This window comes from Colossoma macropomum, unplaced genomic scaffold, assembly GCF_904425465.1.
Source record: "Colossoma macropomum unplaced genomic scaffold, Colossoma_macropomum, whole genome shotgun sequence".
Classification (NCBI taxonomy): Eukaryota; Metazoa; Chordata; class Actinopteri; order Characiformes; family Serrasalmidae; genus Colossoma; species Colossoma macropomum.
In genome coordinates, this window is record NW_023494802.1 from 24835325 (window position 1) to 24859953 (window position 24629).

A 24629-nucleotide genomic window follows, 5' to 3' on the forward strand; every position below is an offset into this window, starting at 1 on the left:
ATGATTATTAAAGAATAATAAAAAATCTCTCTTTTTCACTCTTTCTCTCACTCTCTCAGATTCATCCCCCAGTAGCAGTAGTACTCCAGTGTCTGGCTGCAGTTCCCCTAATGACAGTCTGCCTAATGAGAACGGAGTGCTGCCCCCTGCTGGCGGTCTGACACACGAGGTGCGAAATACTGACTCATACAGAGCTCACTGATCTCAGTTAATAAGGCTGATATGACACTTCAAAGTAGATTTTCTTTTTTCTGAGGGAATTGTTTGCCATCTTCCATCGCAACACGCACACTCACACATGTCAGGCATCAGAATATTAAAGCACTGTTTAATATTAAAGTGCTGTTTCATCTTCTGCTCGGTGTGTTCTTGGAGGGTGTGTTGTTGGGAAACCAGAGCACAATCTCAGAGCGTGTGTGTGTGTGTGTGTGTGAGCTTGTGGCATCCCATAATGAAATGTTTTAAACAGAGACACTGGAGAAGGACAGCTGACACACAATCCAACACTGCAAACCTTTTCACCCCGTCACGTCCCACTCTTACATAAACACAGCACAGAGACAGCACAGGCGCTCTGATCTCTATCAGTGAGGTGACGTGGTTAAAGAGCCGCCTGCAGCGCTTTCGGCAAAATACTGGATTTCTGTTGGACTGCATGAATGCTTTAATTCATCAGAACAGCCACAGAATCTCATCTAAAGCTGCGATTGGTCAGGACGCTCAGAGCACACAGTTCAAAATAATAATAAATTTCAACGTCACAAAGACCATTATCACAAACAGTTAAAGGGGAATTCCACTGATTTCCCAAAATTTGTGGTGATTGAGTCATTCAGAGTGGTTTGGTGTGAAATGTTTCAGGTTTCTTTACAGTGGTGGTGATAGGAACCAGGGGTCGCCATTATTACAACACACATCTAGACATTTTAGTTACTATCCAAAATCACCAGTGAACCTACACATGTCTTCTGAGTTTTATATGGAATGTTGATGTTGGGAAAATAGTGATAAGTTTTCTCTGGGGACTATTTTACTTCCTGACATTTCACATGTATCCCTCCACCGTGACTGGATTTGTGTGTACAGGCTCAGAGGCTATTACTCTCAGATGGTTCTTTGGCTCATTTCTCCGTCCCGGCTCCCTCCACACTCCCCACTATCACGCTGGGGCTTCCTGCTCATGCTAAGGTAAAAACTCCATCCCGCACAATCCCCCTCTCCACCCCCCCCCCGTCATCCTTCTCTTCACATGTATATCCTCCATCACTCGTGGTGTAATATCTCTCTTCCTTGCTCCATCATTTTCTCCACTTTATCACCAATGACGATGATGATGATTATGATGATGATGATTAGAATGATGGTAATGACGAAGGTGGTAGTGATGAAGATCTTATGGTATATAAGATTTATGATGATGGTGGTGCTAACAATGCTGATGGTAATGAAGGTCTTGATGGTAATGCTGAAGATAGTAATGGTGAAGACTATTGTGAGAGTTACTGTTATGATGGTGGTGATGCTTGTGTTGCTGATGGTGCTGATGCCAATGATGAAGATGATTGTGACAGTCATGATAGTGGTGGTGATTGTGGTGCTGCTGCTGATGATGATGGTGCTGATGGTAATGGTAATGAAGATTGTAATGATAATTGTAAGAGTAATGATTGTGGTGATAATGATAGTGGTGATGGTGGTGGCAGTGGTGGTGCTGATAGTAACAATGGTGGTAATGAAGATGTTAATGATAATTATTAGAGTAATGATGGTACTGAAAATGGTGATGGTGGTAATGATGGTAATGATAATGGTGATGGTGGTGGTAATCATTGTAATAACGGTGGTGGTGGTGGTAATGGTGGTGCTGATGGTCATGATGGTAATGTTGAAGATTATAATGATAATTGTAGGAGTAATGATGGTAATGATAATGGTTATGATGGTGGTAACGATGGTAATGATAGTGGTGATTGTGATGGTAATGATGGTAATGATAATGGTGATGATGGTGGTAATGATGGTAATGATATTGGTGATGATGGTGATAATGCTGGTAATGATGGTGATGGTGGTAGCAATGGTGGTGCTGATGGAAATGATGGTAATGATGAAGATGGTAATGATAACTGTAAGAGTAGTGATGGTAACGATAATGGTGATGGTGGTAATGACGGTAAAGATAATGGTGATGGTGGTGGTAATGATAATGGCAATAGTGGTGCTAATAGTAACGATGCTAATGAAGAAGATGGTATTGTTGATCACTGTAACAGTCATTATGATAATGAGGGATTATGATGATAATAATTAAGATGAGTCTGATTCTGATGATGATGATGTTGATTTTGATGATTATGTTTTCAGGTGGAGGGTGATGTGGGCTCCCTGAAGCTGGGCCGTGTCCCCCTAGTGTCTGGTGGTTCTCAGGTTTTGCTCCCTCTTGGTGTAGAGGAGCAGAGTGCCCCCTTGCTGCAGCCCGTTCTCATTCTGGAGCCATCAGGCCTCGTCCACGCACCGCTGCTGGCTGGTGAGACCTGCTGCAGAAAACTGACTGATAACACTGATGGGCCAGTGCAGCTGCTCCCTAGTGGCTGTACCTTGCCAGTTTATTACCATCTAGATGCATTCTACCATGTCAGTGTCACTGCTGTGCTGAGAATGGACCACCATTAAGATAATATCTGGACAGTGGTGGTCCTGTGGTGGTCCCTTAGCACTGATGAGTGGGGTTAAGGGGCTGATTAATTACACAGTAACAGAAGAGCTACAGTAACTGCACACCTACAAAGAGAACTTGTATGACAGGTGCTTCTGAGAAAAAGGCCAACAAGTGAGCCTATAAGGCAGGTGGAGCTAGAAAACTATATATACATATATCTGAAAATGTACATTTTAACTATAGTTTTATGTGTGTGCATGTTTAGTTCCAGGTTTGGGTCCAGTTCCCCTGCAGTTCAGCGCTCCTGCTGGACCCCATAAGCCCCTCAGCCGGACGCGCTCAGAGCCGCTGCCCCAAAGCCCTCGAGCCCTGCACACACACCTGCTGCAGCAACAGCACAGCGCACAGCTTCTGGAGAGGCTCAAACAGCAGACACACCTGGGCAAGGTCAGCTCACACACACACCACGGGGTCTCCATTAGCAGGCAAACATACTAGGAATAACAGAGGTAGAGCAGCACTGCTGTGTCTGATCCACTCACAACAGCACAACACACACTAACACAACACCACCACGTCAGTGTCACTGCAGTGCTGAGAATGACCCACCACCCAAATAATGCCTGCTCTGTGGGGGTCCCGACTATTGAAGAACAGGGTAACAAAGCATGCAGAGAAACAGACGGACTACAGTAACTGTAGAACTACAAAGCGCTCGTATATGGTCAGTGGAGCTGATAAAATGAACAGTGAGTGTAGAAACGAGGAGGTGGGTTTGAAGTTATTAGGGATCAAAGTTTATACGTATGTTAGCTCTATGTGCTATTAAAATTTTAAAATTTCCACATAGTTTCTCCACTCATATCAATGTCAAAGAATTCTTATATTTTGATATCACGATTTTGTTATTAGCATTTTTATCAAATAAAATGTTGAGAGTGTGTGTTTGTTCTGCAGCTCATGTCGAAGTCGAGTGAGAAGCCACGGCTCCGACAGATTCCCTCTGAGGATATGGACTCTGAGGAGGTGGGACCATCTACGAGTGACGCCCACCAGAGGGCGGAGTCACTGAGGGAGACGGAGAGTCAGGAGGAACAGCTCAACCTACAGCAGACACTCATACTAAACCAGGTAACACACACACACATACTCAGTTTCCCCCTAAAAAGGAACAAATTGACCATATTCAGGCTTCACAGTGACCATTACTACCGTTTTCAACTATGCTAATGTACTTTAGTCCATGTGTATAGATACCAGTGAGTCCAGATACCAGTGACAACCCAATAAAGCTGTTTTATTCATTGCTATATGTAGGAATTAAAATACATAGTTAGTACCATGCTAATTGATAAGCTTCCATTACTTGTTAGCTACTGTAGCTCCAGTGCTAAAACGAAAGAAGCAAACCTCAGACATCAAAAATGAAAATGGCTAATTGTGTAAATTGGATTTTTTTTTACCAAAGTACTGCTTTAATTTAAGTCATTTACATTTTACAGTTACAGCCTTTAGCAGATGCTCTTATCCAGAGTAACTTACAAAAAGGGCTTTGTTGTCTACTCAGAGAAAGTATTTTTGCTAGTAACAAATAGGTTAGAGAGAAAGCTAGACCTAAACTCAGATATTGCTAGAAACAAAAGCCAAGGTTGATACCTAGAGAAAAGAAACAGAATTAGACAGTGCAATACAATACATTTCAATAAGTACTTAAGTATCTTGGTGCTTACTTAAGTGCCGTAAAAAGAGTTGTGTCTTCAGTCTGCGTTTGAAGACCGTGAGAGAGTCTGCTGTTTGGACAGCTAGTGGGAGTTCCACCACTTGGTTGCCAGGACAGAGAAAAGTGTTGATACTTGTCTGCCACGTGTCTTAAAGGATGGCGGGTCAAGTTGAGCTGTACTTGAAGCTCGAAGGGCTCGAGGTACAGTTTGAGTTTTGAGCATTGCCATCCGGTTGGGAGGGGCTGGTCCGTTTTTGGCTTTGTAGGCATCAGAGTTTTAAATCAGATGTGTGCAGCTACAGGAAGCCTGTGAAGGGAGCGCAGCAGTGGAGTGACATGAGGGAACTTAGGAAGATTGAAGACAAGCCGTGCTGCTGCATTCTGGATGAGTTGCAGAGGCTTGATGGCCTACATAGGAAGACCAGCCAAGAGCGAGTTGCAGTAGTCAAGCCTTGAGATGACAAGAGACTGAACTAGCACCTAGGTGGCCTCCTGAGTGAGAAAGGGTCAATCCTATGGATGTTGTACAAGAGAAGCCTGCAGGACCGAGTTAGGTTTGCAATATGAGCTGAGAACGATTCGAGTTCTCGAATTAGATGGCAAGATCATGATGAGGACCTGTAGTTGCAGGGATGAATAGCAGCTCAGTCTTGCTAGGATTGAGCTCCAGGTAGTGAGCTACCATGCTCTCAAGACTGTAGAATAGGTAGGGCCAGTAACTCTCCTCCTATTGGAGCGATTTAACTTTGGCTGTCATGTGGCTAACTGAGAAATCTCACTTGGTAAATCGTCAGTTCATTTTTCATTGTAATATGGCACATCATCCAGCAGAGGGCACCAGAATCATTCTCATTACAAACACAGGGACTGTCTAACTTTCCTGTAAAGGTGCGTTTATCATCACAAACAGATATTAGAGGAGTAATACTGATCTTCTTGTGCTAATTTGTTGGTAGCGAATAGTGACTTAAGCGCTCTTGCGTGAAGTATTCCTTTAAAAGAAATGGTTTGAAGAAAAATCTAATTTGCACATTTTCCCACATACCTCAACTTGCTCCTTTAGTTTAGCACTGGAGCCATGAGGCTAATGTACCTAACAAACACTAGAAGTCAATAGTCACCCAAATATTTTCTGTAAGTTCATCCACAAAACTTCTCTCAAGCCGCATCCAGGTGTTTGTTAAGGTGGCGCAGACTTGTAGATGTGGTTTAGGACACAGTACAACTTACTGTGAGCTGTAAAAATGAACAAAACGTTGACGTATATCACACAGCCATATGGACGCTAGATAACGTTTGTGATTTGTTTCTATTTATTAATATATATTTGCAGTTTGTAAATAAAAACAACAGAAAGTGATCTAGCATCCATATGTTTGTGTATGTCTTGGCCCGACTGACGACACTTTACACAAACGTTTTTCTCAGAACAATTCCTTTAAATCTTAAATTTCATGAGTTACTATTGATATAAATTTGTTTTACATTAATATTTAAATATAATTACATAATAAATAGTTGCTTATGTGTATGACATCCTGTTATTTATGAACATCAACAAAATTCAGACTTAAATATGTAATTTGACATTTTTGTTCAGTCTCGTCTGTGGGAGACGCAGAAGCAGCTGCAGCAGATGCGCAGACAGACCGCCCACATGGAGACCCTGGCAGTTCCCATGATGCTCGGTGGCGTCCACAGGCCGTTGTCCCGCACGCAATCATCCCCCGCCTCTACTTCACACACGCTGCCCGAGAAAACAATGCCCATTGCCACAGCAGCCGAGCCACACAGCCAACCACGCTTCACCACGGGTAAGAGCGCCGACCAATCACAGCCCAGAGGGGTCAGATCAGAGCCAATCTCAGCCCAGAGGGGTCAGATCAGAGCCAATCACAGCCCAGAGGGGTCAGATCAGAACCAATCACAGCCCAGAGGGGTCAAATCAGAGCCAGTTAAAACCCAGAGAATAGTTATACTATGTGTTTGTGTGCATATTACTAATATTATATGTGTTTGTGTCTATATTACTAATGTTATATTATGTATGTGTGTGTGTGTTTTCAGGTCTGGTCTACGATTCACAGATGTTGAAGCATCAGTGTACCTGTGGAGATAACAGCAGTCACCCAGAGCATGCTGGGAGAATCCAGAGTATCTGGTCCCGCCTGCAGGAGAGAGGCCTGAGGGGCCAGTGTGAGGTAACAGCCCACCCTACAGGCTAAAAAGACAAATCAAACTAAATTAGTCTGCATAACAGTCAGTAAACTAGGAAGATTACTGCTGTAGTTTTGAACTAGAGCCCCTCTTCACATTAACACTGCTCTTATATAAAGGGGTTGTATAAAGGAGTTTAATGGTAGTTCATTAATGGTTATTAATTAGGTAATAAACACCTTAAAATCATTAATAGGTAATAGCATAAATAAAAACAGCGACAGTGACCTGTTTCTTGTGAAACAGTGAGCTTACAGGGGTGTTAAACTCACCCACTGCAATGGCCATATTAAAAAATCTCAACAAATCCATCGGCCAGAGAACACCTTTAGAACCCAGTATTGTAATAATTTCACAGTAATGTAATAAGCCTAAAAATGTAATAAAATGTTGCACTTGATAAAAAATCAGAGCGCACATTACGTTGCAGTGCATACTGGGGATTGTAGTGCAGCGGATTGTGAAATGGGCTAATATTTATAGAGATTTTAAATACTAGGATAGGATTGTGTCAGCTCCACGGGCCTTATGTTTGACACATAGGCCCTGTACTGTTTAACCTCAGATCCTGTTAATAACCAATAATGAATTAATTTCAAATCCTTTTAAAGAGTAGTCTTTCTGTAACATTGTTTCTGCACTGATGTAGCTGTCAAGTAATGGAAGCTTATACTCTGCCATTCAGCACTGATACTGATTTAGATAATTAATATTATCTAAAAAAATGGACCTCAATATTTACATAGTTATGAAGAGCAGCAGCCCTCATAAAGCCTGTACTTCAGTTTTTAGAGACAAGTTAAGCAAAAAAAAAAGCTAACTTTACAGGAGAAGACAAAATGACCTTTATTTTAATAATAAAAGGTTTTTACAGTTATAGCCTAAGTTATTAACAGTGTTGAAATTAACCTAATAACACAAAGCTTGTGAACTACCTGTAGATTAGATAGACCAATCAGAAGCAACCAACCCTCCATGTGTTGTGACATCACAGCCATGACTTACTGACAGTCTAGCACATTACATTTAGGGCTCAAACCTCAAGTCAGTAAGAGTGGATATTCTGATCTTCTGGGCCAAAAAAAAAGATCTGTAGAAAATAATCACAAATTCAATCACAGTTGCAATATTACTCAAGAAAACCGCAATTACATATTTTCCCCAAATCTTTCAGCTCTACTTCGGACTGTTTCAGATGTTCAGATGTTTGGCTGACCGACCACATTTGAGATAAAATGATACATTTGGGGGGGAAATGGGGCGAGTTTGATTTTTCTCTGAACTCACTTTAAACGTCTGTCCGTGTCTGTAGAGTATTCGGGGCAGGAAGGCCACTCTGGAGGAGCTGCAGTCTGTTCATACTGAGCGTCACGTTCTGCTGTATGGCACAAACCCCCTCAACCGCCTCAAACTGGACAACCGCAACCTCGCAGGTAACACACGCACACACATCAGCCATGCATGCATTCAGTCTCCGGTTTCAAGGAGCGAAACGTTCTGATGGCTGATGATATAAAAGGCTGCTGTGCAGACTCTGATATTGATAAACTACAAGAGACCCCAAATAGTCGATTGATTGGCGATTTGATCTTAGGAGCCTGATTTCACTGCCAGTCTCACAGTGGAATCGTTACAGAAGGTGGATTGTTCCATTCCGGCTATGTGGGGGTTACGAATGTCTGATTTTACATACAATTGCTTGATCTCTTCCAATAAATTCATAGAACCGTAAAGCGTTCTGCTGTAACAAGCTTGACATCATAACAATAGCAGAACTTCTTTTGATGCTAGAAAAAACCTTTTCAAACATGTCATATATATTTATATATAAGAAAAAGGTTCTATATAATCTATAATATGTTTTTTTGCATTGTGAAACGGTTCTTCAGATTGATGGAGAAGGTTCTGTATATGGTTCTGTATAGAACCTTTTGTAAAGTGTTCTTTATAGAACCAAAAAGGGTTTTTCTATTATTGCAACGTCAAGTTTGTAACATTACAAGAACCGGTTTTGGTGCTATGTAGAATTTATATGGAATATATGAACACTCAAAGACCTCTTTCATCATGCCAATTGTTCTTTAAGTATTCATGGTTCTATATAGAACCATATTCCATACTAAAGATCCCTTGAAGAACCATCTTTTATAAGAATGAATACAACACTCCATGTACTCGTATCAGAGCATGGATCTGCAGTGTGATCATTCACAATACGGTTGTCTAACTGTTCTAGAGTGAGGAACCCTGCAGCGTGCTGGAAGTCTGGTGCTTGTTTGATTGTTTATGAAAGCAGGCAGGAATGTGGCTGTAGAGTGAGAGAGTTAATCTGTAATCTGCGTCACTCTGCTTCAACAGGCATTCTGTCCCAGAGGATGTTCGTCATGCTGCCGTGTGGAGGAGTTGGGGTAAGTGAACATCTCCACCACGTTATCTGCATTATCGCATTATTAATCTCGATTCACATTCTTTTGTGCGATTAATCACAATTAATCATGTTTGTCTTATTTGCTCTAAACAAACAAATGATTGAACAATCCATTTTGTCACTGCCAAAACAATCAGAACACTACCAAAACTTTACCAAATGTTTCACTACTCTCTCAGAAATAAAGGCAGTAAACTGTCATTGGGGTAGAACCCTGAAGGGTACATCTCAGTACCTTCAGTCAGGGAACATAATTGTTCAATAATAATCCATTGAAATTATATTTTCTAAGCTGTATTGACTCCACACACCCCATCTCGTCTTCAGGCTTTTTATTCTATTGTTCTGTTTTAAAACATAAAACAAGTTATGAAAAGATACCAATATGTACTTTTCACCTGGAAAAACTTATTTAAGGTTCAGAGTTGGACCTTAAAACCACTGATGTACCTTTGAACATTTACATTGTTTGTACCTAGATGAATCAACAATGTACCTGTACAGAACCTGTATTTCAAACAGCGTAGTGGCTGTTTCAGTAGTGAGTGTTTTGGCTCATTTTGAAAAATGTTAGCCAGTAATATATATATATATATATATTATATATAATGTTATATTATCAGTGCCAAAGAAACAAACATAAACAATTAACTGTTTTTACCCAAACTTAGTAGTGACATTTGTAGCTCATTTTGATCAGAACTCAAAACCACAGCCAGTACATGACTAGCAAATACAGCTGTGAAGAACTGTACTTGTATAAAATCATCATATTTTTCATTAAAACACTAAAAAGTTACTTAACTGCAGAAAATAGTTCAACACTGATTTTCAGACTTTGGGACACATTTACCTCAAAACAATGGGATCTAATGTGGCCAGTTATGAAATTTTGTCTTTTTCACCCAAATATTGCGCTTGAATATGTCCAGTATGAATTGTGCTCACATGGCTCAATCATGTGTAGTTCACAGTAGTTCTATATTAGAAACACTGAGTTCGGTTTAGATGCAGTAGCTGTTATTTTAAGACCTACGTGCTGCTCTTTGTAGGGAGCAGGGAGCTGTTTGAGATTCTGCCTGAAACAGTTGGCGGCAGTGTTGCGTCACCTCACCTGAACGTAAAACGTGAACTTGCACCTTGACAATGGACAAGAGGGGCTTGACAGTTGACAGTCATCTTGTTTTTTAAAAGATAGAGTTTAGTGTTTTTTTGCAAATCTCTCAGCTGCAATGTGACAATGGCGAGACACTGCAGTGGTGTGGCGGTGCTTGGCAACTCCAGCAGTCTGTCTTGTAGATAAACAGACAGATGCTAATAGTAAGTTAGCTTGGCTAACATTTATAGCCTAGCGTTTCTTTTAGCTCGAAATATGTATATATGACTATAGTGTAAAACTGAATATGAAGCTGGCATTTAGGCACTGTTCTATAGCAGCACTCTGCTACGTGACACTATGCTATGCGTCCAGTGTACAGTGACCTTTACGGTGTCCACTCCTGCACACATTTCAGCAGCAAAGTAATTCCCAAACTCTATGAAACATCAATGAGACAAAAAGATTGTATTATTGTATTGTATTATTGTATATCATTGTATTATTTATAATTCTCCTGATCTACTCTGAGCCTATGCAACGTAATTTCATTCTAATGTGCACTGTACGGTGTAAATTTGAATGACAATAAAGTCTGTCTAAGTCTAAGTCTAAGTCTAAGAATAGATGCCCTCTCTAAAATAGAGAAGGCAAAGCACCTGTAGGCTGTCAAAGTTAACATGCACTTTTAATTTAACATTTTTCTCCCCTTCATACCGTAGAGACAGAGGCCAGACTGAAATGAAAAAAAAATTGTGTACAGGCAAAATAAAGAGTTCATTGTTTAAAGATTGATGTTTTTATTTTTTTCTTCAGTAAAGATACAGAAACCGTACCGTGGCCCAAAAACAGTGACACATACTGAACCTTGGGCTCACTGTACCGCTGCACCCCTGATTTTGCATCAGCCCAAACAGGACGTTCTGGAGCTGCTCGGTTCTTCAGTTACGGATAAATGTGTGTGCGTGTGTGCGTCCGCTGGAGTGATTGGAACAATATGCAGTGCGGAGGATAAAAGAAATTCCTCCAGACTCGCTGCCAAACCGCAAGCACTGCGAGTTCCGTAAAGGAAAACAAAAAGAGAGAGGGAGGGAGGGAAGGAGAGAGGGAAGGGGGGGGGGAGAAAAGAAAGAAAGGAAGAAGAAGGGAGCAGGGCAGCAAACACAACAGAGTGGTGGAGGAATGCATAACCTCATCCTCGTCCATCCGCAGCCACCCCCGCTCTGCTACACTGTAATATTTCTCTCTCCTTTTTTATTCGGGATCCGTCATTAACATCTGTATGAATGATTAATGCACCCCCCCCACACTGACCCCCCCCACCACCCTCTTTCTCTCTCTCTCTCTCTCTTCATATTTACTGGAATGCCTGATCTAAAAACAGCCTCATATGAGCAAACAGGCAAATTTCAGATTAGATTTAATGCCGTAGTAGATAAACATAATCAATAACTGATTCAGAAATTAGCAAGGTAAAGGGAATTTCACCAATTTCACTAAACTTCCCCCATAATTTATTGTGTAATTATGTGCAATATTGTGAGTCATTTAGAGTGGTTTGGTGTGAAGTGGTTGATTGTAGAGAGTCAGAAATGTACAAATTTACAAATGTAAATGTCAAATTTGTCTAGAATGCCCATCTGTAAGATCAAATATAGTTAACACAAATAATGACAGAACAGCACTAGTGAGAGTGCAGTGTTGGTGAGTGTGAAGTGAGGGTGCAGCGTTAGTGAGAGTGGAGCTATAGTGAGTGTGAAACGATAGAGAGTGTAAAGCGATAGTGTAGTGTCATGTTAGTGAGAGTGGAGCGTTAGTGTGAAGCGAATAGAGAGACTACAGTGTTAGTGAGAGCGGAGCGTTAGTGAGTGTGAAGCGATAGTGTAAATTGATAGTAAAAGTGGAGTGGAGTGAGTGTGAAATGATAGCGAGTGTGAAGCGATAGAGAGACTGCAGCGCTAGAGAAAGTGGAGTGATAGTGAAAGTGAAGCATTAGTGAGCGTGAAGCAATAGTGAGTGTGAAGCAGTAGTGAGACTGCAGCATTATAGAGAGTGGAACGATAGTGAAAGTGAAGCATTAGTGAGTGTGAAGCGATAATGAGACTGCAGCATTTGTGAGTGTGAAGCAATAGTGAGAGTAATGTATAGTAATTGGAGAGCGGTGGAGCGTATTGAGTGAAGTGATTGGTGAGAGTGCAGTGTTAGTAAGAGTGGAGTGTAAGTGAAAGTGCAGTGTTAATGAGAGTGGAGTGTTGGTGAGAGTGCAGCATTAGTGAGAGTGGAGCGTTAGAGTGCAGTGTTAGTGAGAGTTGAGTGTTGGTGAGAGTGGATTGTTCAACTGAGATGCTGCTGAGTTGGATGTTTCACACATTCCTTTCTGGGACATGTGACTGTTTTGGGATGCTGAGTGAATCTGGCGCGTTTTCCTGGATCTGTCGTGTGATTGTTGCCCCTGCGTGACCCGCTGATGATGGGGGGAGATTTATTGGGGCTGGTTTGCGCTGTCAGTGTGATAAACGTGGCGGCGCTCAGGCAGCCAGAGCAGATCCAGCTTTTCTCCAGCGAGATGAGCTGTGCTGTCAGCAGACAGAGCTGTCGTTTACACTCTGCATGAAATCCTACATTTTGCCTCCATCAAAGCTGTTAATTTTCAGCTGCATCTCAGAGTGGATGGTATCAGCTTTGCTCTGTGCTGACTGACGAATTATTAATGCTAATAACTAATAGGCTAGTCCCATTGAAGGGCCCACATCCTACATCAATAATACTAATAATAAGAATTATTCTTGATGTTTATTTCTCCCCGGAGGTCCACTTACGACATTTGTGTTGTAATTCATTTTCACACGCCCATTTTCAAACCTCTTTGTTACTCAGAATTAAATAGGCTTTTTTTGTTATTGTACCTTTAAGATATATGTAAATGAGTTCTGTTCTGATTGGTTGCCTCAACTTAAAATGGCCTAGGTTCCTTAAATTTGGTATATGACTATATTCTGCAGACACACTCTTCTCTCCTGAGCAGCTGTCAAATTGACCCCCAAAAAAATAGAAGAGTAACCTAACCATCTTTTATGTGTTTGTCTCCATTTACAGGTAGATAATGACACCATCTGGAATGAGATGCACACATCTACAGCGTCGCGCATGGCGGCTGGCAGCGTGACTGAGCTGGCCTTCAGAGTGGCTAAAGGAGAACTGAAGGTATGTTACTCATACAAGCATGGGCAAATAGTGAGTGCATTTACATGTACTTGATAGTCCGATAACTGCAGAAAATCAGATTGTGTCAGTAACTGGTTCAGTGTGTTTACAAAGTAAAAAGTGTTTTGCTGCGTCTCGCGGCATTGCTGCTGCTTATTTCTGGTACTGCTGTCTGTTTTCACACATGCGCAGACTGAGAAATCTGAAAGAAATCAGAGTAAGAGTTTACATGCACTGAGAAATCTGAGTACTGAGCTAAAACCCAGCCTGTTTATCAGATTTATTAGTCAGATTTCTAGACCTTACTCCAAACTAAGAAATCAGAGTGTGCTGTTTACATGACCATTTGAAAAATCAGGTATCTGCAGAAATCCAATCATAATCAGATTATCATTTACATGCACTCAGTGTTTGTACAAACATCACACTACTAGTCAGTCAAAAAAGTAGTCGGAATAGTCATCATTACCATATTTAAAAAAGAAAAAAAACGCAAGTATTCCTGAAAGACTATTCCTGTGAACAGTATTTTGTTAGTATTGCTAAGAGCAGCAGCAGGTACTGAGACATTCACTGCAGAATTGTTATTTGTTGTACCTCATGCGACACTCTGAGATTTCATCGCCATGTTTGTTATTGTTTGCCTCACTTCTGGTCAGAAGGCTGTCTCTGATTGGTCAGAAGGCTGTCCCTGATTGGTCAGAAGGCTGTCCCTGATTTGTCAGAAGGCAGTCCCTGAATGGTCAGAAGGCTCTTCCAGAAGGCTGTGCCTGATTGGTCCACATACTGTCCTTAATTGGTCTGATGACTGTCCCTGTTTGGTCAGAAGTTTTTCAGAAAACTGTCCCTGATTAGTCATACAACTATCCCTGATTGGTCAGATGGCTGTCCCTGATTGGTTAGAAGGTTGAACCTGTTTGGTCCACAGGCCATCCCTGATTGGTCAGAAGGCTGTTAGATATTTGGCCCAGATCATTCCCCACTGCTATCTAGTACACTGTTTAAAGTGATTAATGTGAGTACTGTGGGAATGTAAAGGTTTTCTTTGTATTAAGCCTGTATTTGTGTGGTTGTTTGAGTGTTCCAGGTTAATAATGATGTGGTTTCTTTTACTTTAGAACGGTTTTGCCGTGGTCAGACCACCAGGACATCATGCAGACCCCTCTAACCCCATGTAAGTGTCACTCTGGGAGTGTGTGTGTATGTGCTGCAGTGTCAGCAGTCTGTCTGTGTGAGGGTGTGTGTGTATATTTATGGGTTGATAATGGGTGGGGGGGGGTGGGGGGGTGGTAAACAGGGTGATTTATGCTGCTGTTATTAAAATACTGAAGCTTCTGCTTCACAAATTCCTCTCCCACTCTCTCTCTTTCCCTCCTCTCCCTCTCTCTCCTTTTCACTCTCCCACTCTCTCTCTGTCTCCTCTTTCACTCCCTTTCTGTCTCTTCTCTCTCTCTCTCATTTTACTTTCTCTTTCCGTTCACCGCTCTCTGGATTTCTTCTATACTTCTGTACACGTTTGATCAACTTCTCTCTCTCTCTCTCTCTCTCTCTCTCTCTCTCTCTCTCTCTTTCTCTCTGTCTCTCTCACTTTAATGAATATATATATTTATATATATGTGTGTGTGTGTGTGTGTACGTACATACATGAGGTGTCCATGTTATTAGTGTCATAATCATGTGATCAACGACAAGATTAAATCGTTATTGCTGAGCAGTAAATTCGACAAGTCTGTGCAACCGCTAATATATACAGTACTGACTGAATCCATGACATACTCCGAAAAGCTGATGTAATTTATCACAGTAATGATAAATATTGTCATATTGCCCCCCCATATAACCAAGTAACAGAATTAATGGATCTTTGTGTGTGCGTGTGTGCTCAGACTCTCGTAGCTGACGTAATATCTCTCTTTCTCAACCTCTTAAACGTGCTGCGTTTATCTGCTCTGAATGGTGCTCTGTTTTACTGCTGCTGTGATGTCTGAGTCAGTTTGACCACAGAGCTGCTCTAAATTAGAACTGGAGACCAGTCTGCTCTTCAGTACTGACCACTCAGTCCTGCCTGTAATATCCTACAAAACTCAAATAACTCTAACTCTAACTAACTCTCTCTCTCTCTCTCTCTCTCTCTCTCTCTCTCTCAGGGGTTTCTGCTTCTTTAACTCGGTGGCCATCGCTGCTAAGCAGCTGCAGCAGAAGCTGAACGTCACTAAAATCCTTATCGTGGACTGGGTGAGCAGCCATGATCAGTTCACTTCAGTTCTGCTTAATTTCAGTTCAGTTTTAAAACGAGGCCAGATTAAAAGTCTAAACCCACTGCAAACAGACCCATGAGTTAAAATAAAAATGTCAGTCTTGTTGTTTAACTAAATAAACATATAACATCTAAACTACATCTAAGAAATGAAATATTTCCTCCCTTAAATGCTTTAAGGTTTTCCTTTGTAACTTCTTAAAACTATTTGTAGTCAGTGCACAGGTGACTTTAAGGAGAGTTCCACCTGTTTTTCAGAATTTCTGCATAAGTGAAAGAGAGAGAGAGCGAGATGTAAACAGTGTGGTTTGGTGTGAAATGGTTCAGATTTCTTTATAGTGGTGGTGATAGGAACCAGGGGTCACCATGACCACAACACAAATACAGCCATTTTATTTACTATCCAAAACCATCAGTGAACCTACATGTGTCTTCTTAGTTTTATATTGAATGTTGTTGATGGGAAAATAGTGGAAAATCTGAAATAATAAGTTTTCTTTGGTGCCTAGTTTGCATTAAAACACCCTGCATGTATCCCCCTGCCATGAATGGATTAAAATAAATGTATTAAAATAAGTTTTAGACCAAAACATTATTACTAAACTATCGTAGAACAATGTCTCAGACATGAGACAATGTATTCATAACCATTTAATGTAATAACTTTCTGTGAGGGAGCTTTTAGAGGTGGACTTCTGATTCTTATCACCACCACTGTGAACAATTCTGACTTGGTAAGTTTCTCTAGAACAGAGCATTTCACACCAAACAACTCTCAACTCTCATCTCATTCATATGTTTAGAATGTAATTAAGCAGAAAATGTTAATAATTGATGTTTTTCCCCTTTAGGTTTGAAATACTGTTGTCATTTTTGCTGTCTGTGACCTGTAAGTTATTCTGACTTTTTATAACTTCGTAGGATGTTCACCATGGCAACGGCACCCAAGAGATTTTCTACAATGACCCCAGCGTGCTGTACATCTCGCTCCATCGCTACGACAACGGCAACTTCTTCCCTGGCAGTGGAGGACCAGCAGAGGTCAGAGATTTCAGATTATGACAGTAACTTTTATAGCAGGCTGAAGTGGGATGAATCCAATTTGTTGCCTTACCCTCTTGTAGATCACTGTACTGGCACGTAAAACGTTCACTTCATTTTTTTAAATATACATAATTTTTGTGCATTAAATCCTCCAGCAATACAGTGATCCAATATACTGCTAGAAAGCATGAAATCTCAGGATTTGATTCCCGCAAACCAGTTACGATCATCGTATTTGCAATATAAGCATCGAAAGAGCAAATGCTAGCAAATCTGGTGTGTCCTCACCTTCAAAGCCTTGCTGCTGTCCAGAGAGACATCATAATCCAAAGCGTGTGGTCTGATAACACAGCAAGAGTCAGAGATCAGTTTAGAGGTCTGTTAGTCAGGAGGAAATAAACTCCTCCATTCTTACTTGTCCCCTGTGACAGTAACTCATACAGTTGTTTTGAATAAAATTGAGAGTTATCTTTCAGAAGAGACCAAGATTGTGACTGTAGCCCAAAGTACACATGAAGAGCACCCCCTTTACTTTTACTGGATATGCCATTTCAGATCAGATCTAAATTTTTTCAGAGCAGTGCGAACACACAAAAGTGATCTTTTCATAACAGATCTGAGCCACTTCCGTATGTGATCCTGGATTGGATATATATCTGATTCGTGGCCGTGCGACCTCAGTGTGAATGCTTAGATCCAAATTAATGTGTTTTTTTTTCACCGCGCACTGTGCCATCGCTCAGCGTTACCATGGCAGCAGCACCCAACCTGAAGTTAGTGCCTGTATTTGCCTTTGCCGCGCTCTAATGATGAAGCTGAGAGCTGATCAGAGTGAACGATCCTGGTGACAAAGGCTCATTCTGCTGGTTAGTTTGTGACACATGTGGTTCATTCAGGATGTGCGTATGCGGGTCATTTCAGGATGTTCGTTCACATTAATGACAGATTTGAGGCTCTTACCCAAACGAATGACAAGCAAGAAAAAAACAGTCACACACTGTTGTGGGTTTTTTTGGTGTGATGTGTAAAAGCAGGCAATTTTCAAAAAGCTTAAACACTCACTTACTTTTAGGACAAGATTTTGTTCCAGAACCTATCCCTCTTCAGCAGATCTTCACTTCCCTCTGTTTGCATTTCCAGGTGGGTTCTGGTGCTGGTGAGGGGTTCAATGTGAACGTGGCGTGGACCGGAGGTCTGGAGCCCCCGATGGGCGATGCTGAGTACCTGGCTGCCTTCAGGTGAGACGTGATCCGTTTACTAAACTACTTTCATGTGACGAACTCTGATATGGAATGTCTGAAGACCATGCTGGGATGGATGGATGGATGGATAGATGGATGGATAGATGGATGGATGGACGATAGATAGATAGATAGATAGATAGATAGATAGATAGATAGATAGATAGATAGATAAACCACTTGGATATGTGGTAAAATGGTAAAATTACTAAGATTAGGCTAACTTCTGCAAGTGTCCCTATTGAATTTCTAATAGCATATTCAGTGACAAGCTAATGGTTGTGAATTATTAGATTAAAGCTTGTAAAAAACATTCTATATGTTTTATTTGAAGCTTGTAACTGACATGAACAGATACCTGAGCTCGTTTGTATCAGTTTTACAGTAAAGAGTTCTGCTGTCACTGTTTTCCATTCCTAACAACCACCCGGAACCTGCTCAGACTGCTTTTGCTTTCCAGCCAAAACGTGACAGTGAATTAAGAGAATTACTGCAGAGTTTAAATAAAACAAGCATTATGGTTCTATTAAATAAATATGAGCTATAATTTACAGATGTATTTTTAATTCCTGGAGATCTCTGAAGATCTAGATGGTCCTCAGGGTTCCACACTGCATTGATTAGATTTACAACATCAGACACAGCGCTGATGACCCGAATGCAAAGCCATATGCTAACGGAGGCTTGTTTGAAGGTTTGGGGGATCGATTGATTAGCGATCGTGTTCGTGACACTGAGCTCTAAACGCTTTGATCACAGCTGGACGTCCAGTCGACATTTAAATCCGTCGCCGAGCGCTAAATTATTTCCAGCTCTTTCTTCTCTTTCAGGGCAGCGCTCTCGCTCTGCCACTTCCACATGCCATTTAATCGCCACCGGTGGGTGGTTTCAATAAAGTCTTCTGTATTCTTGATGGAAGGCTCCTTCGGCTTTGAGTGAAGCCCACCAGACTGGGTGGGCTCGAATGCAGACCCGCCGCTTTCTGGGTTTCAGGACTTTTAATGTGTTTCTGCATCTATACTTCTGTACACATATTACAGCTAATCAGCCTCTTCCTCTTTCTCTCATGCTCTCTCTCTCTTTCACTTTAATGAATCCTCTCTTTCTCTTTTTCTTTTTTCTGTCTTTCTCTACTTGCTGTCTCTACCTTTCTCTCTTTATTTTCTGTTTCTTTCAACTCTCACTCACTTTAATGAATGCTCTTTTCCTTTCTTTTTCTCTCTCCTCACTCTCTCTGCTTTTTTCTTTCCTGTTCCCTTCATCTTCTCTCTTTCTCTTTTCCATCTGTATCTCTCTCTCATCTCTCTCTCTCTATCCCTCTTTTTTCTTTTTTGCGCTCCTCACTCTCCTATGCTCTCTTTCTCTCTGTCTTTCTTGTTCCCTTCATCTTCTCTTTTTCTCTTTTTTCCCATTTCTTTCTCTCTTTGTCTCTTTTTCCTCTCTTTATCCATCATTTTTTCTTGCTTTCTTTCTTCACCCTCTCCTCTTTTTCTGTCTTTTTGTTCCAGTCATCTTCTCTCTCTTTCTCTTTTCCATCTCTTTCTCTATCTCTTTTTTCTTTCTTTCTCACCTCACCTTATCTCTCTCTTCTCTCCACGTCTTTCTCTGTTTCCGTCTTTTTCTTTTTTGTTCCTTGCATCTTCTCTCTGTCTTGTTTCTGTCTTTTCTCTCTCTTTCTTTCTTGCTTTTTTTCTGTTTCCCTCTTTCTTTTTTCTGTCTCTTTCTTTCTCTCTCTCTATTACTTCCATCTCTCTCTTTCCCTCTCCCCCCTCCCTCCACGCAGGGGATCGTGGGTAGTTTTATTGGTCTGGAGGGAGGTGGGGTGGTTTCCACGGTGAGGGAGGTTGGGGGTGAAGTGGGGGATTGTGGGTAATTAGAGTGAATGGCTCCCAGATGGCGGGCTGTCAGTGACGTGAGCGGAGTGACAAAATTATAACGAGAACCAGCAGACTGCGGTGACTTTGAACTGAGAGAGATGAGCTAGAGAGAGAGAGAGGAAGAGAGAAAGAGAGGGAGAGAGAGAGAGCAAGAGGGTAAAGAGAAAGAGAGAGAGAAAGACAGCAAAGGACAGAGGACAAAAACAGAAAGAGCGAGAGAGGAGAGAAAGAAGGATCAAAAAAGACAGAGTGAGAGAGAAACAGGGCAAAGAGAGAGAAGGGCAGATAAAACAGAAAGAGGGGGAGAAAAGAGAAAGATGAGCTAGGGAGGGCAAGGAGAAAGAGAGATGAGAGAAAGAGAGAGCAAAAGAGAAAAACAAGAGGACAGAGAGAGGTAGAGAAACTGAAGAGCAGTGAGCAGCACTACTGTACTGTTATGGTGTTATCTGTGTTGTTATTGTGGTCATTGACTCAAACTGTGCTGCTGATGTTTGTCTATCATTAAACTCTAAAAACAAACAGAATAAAACACAATAAAACAATATAAAGCAGAATAAACATGGCGTCTGCAGTAGGGCCTGATCGATACATCCGTTTCCTGACAATATTGTTTATAGTCAGTTTTATCAGTATCTGCTAAAATATTGTGATAACATGATTCTAATTAGCAAATATTTGGTTGTGGAAATACAATCAGGATTTGACTCCATGATATTATTTGTTATTATCAATATTAGCCACAAAATGTTCCTGTCAGGTTCTAGACTCTGTGTTCTTCTTAATCTATCTAAAATTTAATTTTACAGATAAATTAATCATAATCATAACGCATACAATACAGATGGGTGGTGTTTAATTAGTTATATGTGTGTGTGTGTGTACATACATATATATATATATATATATATATATAAAACATAATAATGTAAATGTAATTGCATGATTGCATAATTTCACAGCTGTGAATGAGGATTTTGCCTATAAGATGCAACACTGACTGTGTGTGCGCTGTGTGTGTGCAGGACGGTGGTGATGCCGATTGCTCGGGAGTTTTCTCCAGATATGGTTCTGGTCTCATCTGGATTTGATGCTGCAGAGGGACATCCGGCACCATTAGGAGGATACAAAGTCACAGCCAAGTGTATGATAATAATTATTCATATATAATTTATACACTGACTGACTAAACACCCATTTTGTGATCCCACTACACTGGCCACTTTATTAGAAACACCCACCTTGTGCTTCACCTAATGGCCACTTTATTAGAAACACTCAACTTGTGTGTTGTGATTTGACTCTGTGAGTGATTGTGGATGTTCTTTCGTCAGGTTTTGGGTTCCTGACCCAACAGCTGATGGCGTTGGCAGGAGGGCGTGTGGTTCTGGCGCTGGAGGGGGGTCACGACCTCACAGCAATCTGTGACGCGTCAGAAGCCTGCGTCAGCGCTCTTCTGGGACTGGAGGTAGAACACACAACTACGTTTACACACCTTTCATAATTATTATAATGAAAATAATTGCTGTGATGGGATTCAGAGAGATTAAAGTGATACACTCTTAAAAATTGTGGTTCTTCAGAGTGGTTGTTTATAATGCCATGAACACTCAAAGAACCATTTGAATGCTTAAAAGGTTCTTTGCATGGTGAAAGCTTAATTATCATAACAAGAAGAATTTCTTTACAAAAACGTTGTATATAAAACCAAATACAACACATTCTTCATCAATCTGAAGAACCATTTCACCACGCAAAGAACCTTTTAAACATGCAGATGGTTCTTGGAGTGTTCATGGTTCTATATAGAACCACTGTGTTTACTAAAGAACCCTTGAAGAAGCATCTTTTTTAAGAGTGTAGTTTAGAGAAGTTGACACACAATGTAGTCAGTCAGCCAAGACGTGTTTGCTGTCTGGAGTTTGCTTGTTTAGTTTTAGCACTGGAGCTACGAGGCTAATGTAGCTAACAAGTAAAAGATGTTTATACCTCAACAATTAGCATGATGCTAACTGCATGTGTCACACTGACTGTGGAGTTGTTTTCTATACACGTCACATAACAGAAAACGTTAGCAGCCACCTAAAAGCCTGAATTTTGTTCTTTTGAGACCACCATGTGATGTCTTGGGCTACATTCACACAGCAGGTGAAAGTGGCTCTAATCTGATTTTCTCACCAAATAAGATTTTGCTGTTTGGCTGTTCACAGTATCTTTTATATGTGACCTGTATGCAACATTAGTCTGAACAGATCAGCTCCTAAACTGACCCGAATGCGCAAAAGATCAATGCTTCACGTTGTTTGACGTGGCGTGCTCATCCAGAGGTAAACAATCACGACTGCCAATGAATGCCAGTCGCTCCCTGAGGTTTCAGTTTCATCTTCGCCAGGATCACAGGAGCAATTATGAAGCTTCACTGACTTACAGCTGGGCTCATCACCCACAGTTTGTTCAAGCTCATTGTTAAAAGGGCACGGTCACTTCTTTGGTTCGTTGACGCTGCAGCCTTGGTCTCCTACAGCCACGTTCAGCCATTTCTTAGAAATCTCTTCAAACATGGAGCGGTGTGGATAAGTCTCTTCAATTTTTTTGTACAGAAACATCAGCCCAGATGTTTATAAGGTCTCAACATTGCCAAATTATGATGAATATGGAGTTTGATTGACGTAAAAGTTGCATGAATTCCTTGAACTTGACCGTTTAGACTGAGTCGCATTGTCACATATCGGATATGTATCGGATTTCAGTACCACATATGAAAGTGTCCCAAATTGGAATAGAAAATGTCAAATTCATTGTGTTTTTTGCTGTTCACACTGACGCACGGGTAACACATCTGTGTCACGTATGAAGAAAAAGATCGGATTTGGGCCACTTTTCCGAGCTATGTGAACAAAGCCTTGGACATGCAGTTAGCACCATGCTAACCGGTAGGGAATAAGCTTCCAGTGCTGCTCAGCTACTTTTGCCACGTACCTCCTGGCTGTATTTGCAGTAAATGCAGGTTTGAAGTTATTAGGAGCTCAGCAGCTCCAATAGATCATGGTGTTGATCTGTGTATGATTTTACTGATCAACGTCTGTTTGTCTCTCTCTCTCTCTCTCTCTCTCTCTCTCTCTCTCTCACTTTCTCTGTCTCTTTCTCTCTCTCCCTCCCTCTCTCTCTCTCTCTCTCTCTCTCTCACTCTCTCTGTCTCTTTCTCTCTCTCCCTCTCTCTCTCTCTCTCTCTCTCTCTCTCTCTCTCACTCTCTCTCTCCCTCCCCCCTCTCTCTCTCTCTCTCTCTCTCTCTGTCTCTCTCTCTCTCTCTACTAGGATCCTTTCCCAGAAGAAGTTCTCCTGCAGAAGCCCAATACTAATGGAGTTCTGTCACTACAGAGAGTCCTGCAGATACAGAGTGAGTGTGTCTCTCTCTCTCTCTTTCTCTCTCTCTCTCTCTCTCTCTTTCTGTCCCTTTTGTCTTTTATCTCTCTCCTTTTGTTTTTTCCTTTCTTTTTTCTTTTTACATCCTGCTATTATTAACTTCTCACTTTACCATTTTCTCACCATCCCACTTTCTCTGTCTCTCTCTCTCACTCACCTCCTGTTCTTTCCCTTCTTCATCTTCTTTTTGTCTTTTATCTCTCACTCTTATCTCTCTCTTTCTGTTTTTCTTCTCAATCTTTCCCTTTTTCCTTTTTTACCTCTTGATATTCATTCACTCTGTCAGCTCTAACTTTGCTTTTTCTCACTTTTTTCTCTCTCTCTCTCCCTCTCTCTCTCTCTTCTTTTTTCCTGCTCTCCTTCTCTCCTTTCTTTTTTCTCCATGTCTGACTCTAATTATGCTGAAATGCGCAGGCTTCCTGGTAGCACACATTTGTTTAATTCTTTGTAATTAATTATAATCATGATGGTTGTTATGTTTCGCCATATGGCTCGACTCCACCACATACTCCAATAAAGGAGAGTGAAGGGGATGCACTGTGTGGCCTTTGTAATGATCAAGGCTGATCTCTCTCTCTCTCTCTCTCTTTCTCTCTCTCTCTCTCTCTCTCTCTCACTCTCACTCTCAGGTCAGTACTGGTCATGTCTGAAGCCACTGATGGGCTCAGTGGGTTTATCGTTCCTTGGTGCTCAGAAAGGAGACTGTGAGGAGACTGATGCGGTGAAGGCTTTGGCTTCTCTCTCTGTGGGCGTTCTGACCAGCAAGAGGTGACCAATCACACCCAAACGTTCACCCTGACACCTTTCACTTAATCATTGTTAGACCACTTTGTTTTCTTCTGCAGTCTGTTAGTGTTACATTCCTGGCCACTTTATCAGAGACCCCTCCCCTGTAGCTTCACCTCGCTGGTGTCCAGTTACAGACTGTAGATCATCTGCTGATGCACAATTTGTCTAACAGTTCTGTTGGTGCCAAAGGCTGAGCTGATTGTTCAAAACACCTTCACATACTGTAATGTTTTCGTAGTAAGTGGATATTTACAGTGTTTCTAATAAAGTGGCCAGTTAGTGGATGTATAAGGTAGGTGTTTCTAATAAAGTGGCCAGTTAGTGGAAGCACAAGGTATGCGTTTCTAATGAAGTGGCCAGTTAGTGGAAGTACAAGGTGAGTGTCTTTAATAAAGTGGCCAGTTCGTATAAGTACAAGGTGTTTCTAATAAAGTGGCCAGTTAGTATAAGTACAAGATAGACGTTTCTAATAAAGTGGCCAGTTAGTGGAAGCACACGGTAAGTGTTTCTAATAAAGTGGCCAGTTAGTGGAAGCATAAGGTGGGTGTTTCTAAAAAAATGGCCCGTTAGTCGAAGTGCAAGGTAAGTGTTTCTAATAAAGTGGCCAATTTGTGTAAGTATAAGGTAGGTGTTTCTAATAAAAACTGAACGTAAAATCATGGCTATCTCTCTCTCT

General features: G+C 41.2%; 1 protein-coding gene across 4 annotated transcripts in view; it reads left to right on the top strand.

Moving 5' to 3' along the window:
* The window catches only part of hdac7a (histone deacetylase 7a), a 107783-nt gene that overhangs the window by 76254 nt on the left and 6900 nt on the right, over positions 1 to 24629 (top strand). For all 4 annotated transcript variants that reach the window (XM_036592107.1, XM_036592109.1, XM_036592110.1 and 1 more), the window contains 18 exons: positions 60 to 169; positions 1087 to 1188; positions 2365 to 2527; positions 2925 to 3106; positions 3617 to 3790; positions 5980 to 6193; positions 6447 to 6580; positions 7909 to 8029; positions 8955 to 9004; positions 13217 to 13324; positions 14443 to 14498; positions 15472 to 15559; positions 16503 to 16622; positions 17766 to 17863; positions 20766 to 20884; positions 21075 to 21208; positions 23057 to 23138; positions 23794 to 23932. In XM_036592107.1, coding sequence (XP_036448000.1) covers positions 60 to 169; positions 1087 to 1188; positions 2365 to 2527; positions 2925 to 3106; positions 3617 to 3790; positions 5980 to 6193; positions 6447 to 6580; positions 7909 to 8029; positions 8955 to 9004; positions 13217 to 13324; positions 14443 to 14498; positions 15472 to 15559; positions 16503 to 16622; positions 17766 to 17863; positions 20766 to 20884; positions 21075 to 21208; positions 23057 to 23138; positions 23794 to 23932 — 2194 coding nt within the window. The remainder of the gene's footprint in view (positions 1 to 59; positions 170 to 1086; positions 1189 to 2364; positions 2528 to 2924; positions 3107 to 3616; positions 3791 to 5979; positions 6194 to 6446; positions 6581 to 7908; positions 8030 to 8954; positions 9005 to 13216; positions 13325 to 14442; positions 14499 to 15471; positions 15560 to 16502; positions 16623 to 17765; positions 17864 to 20765; positions 20885 to 21074; positions 21209 to 23056; positions 23139 to 23793; positions 23933 to 24629) is intronic.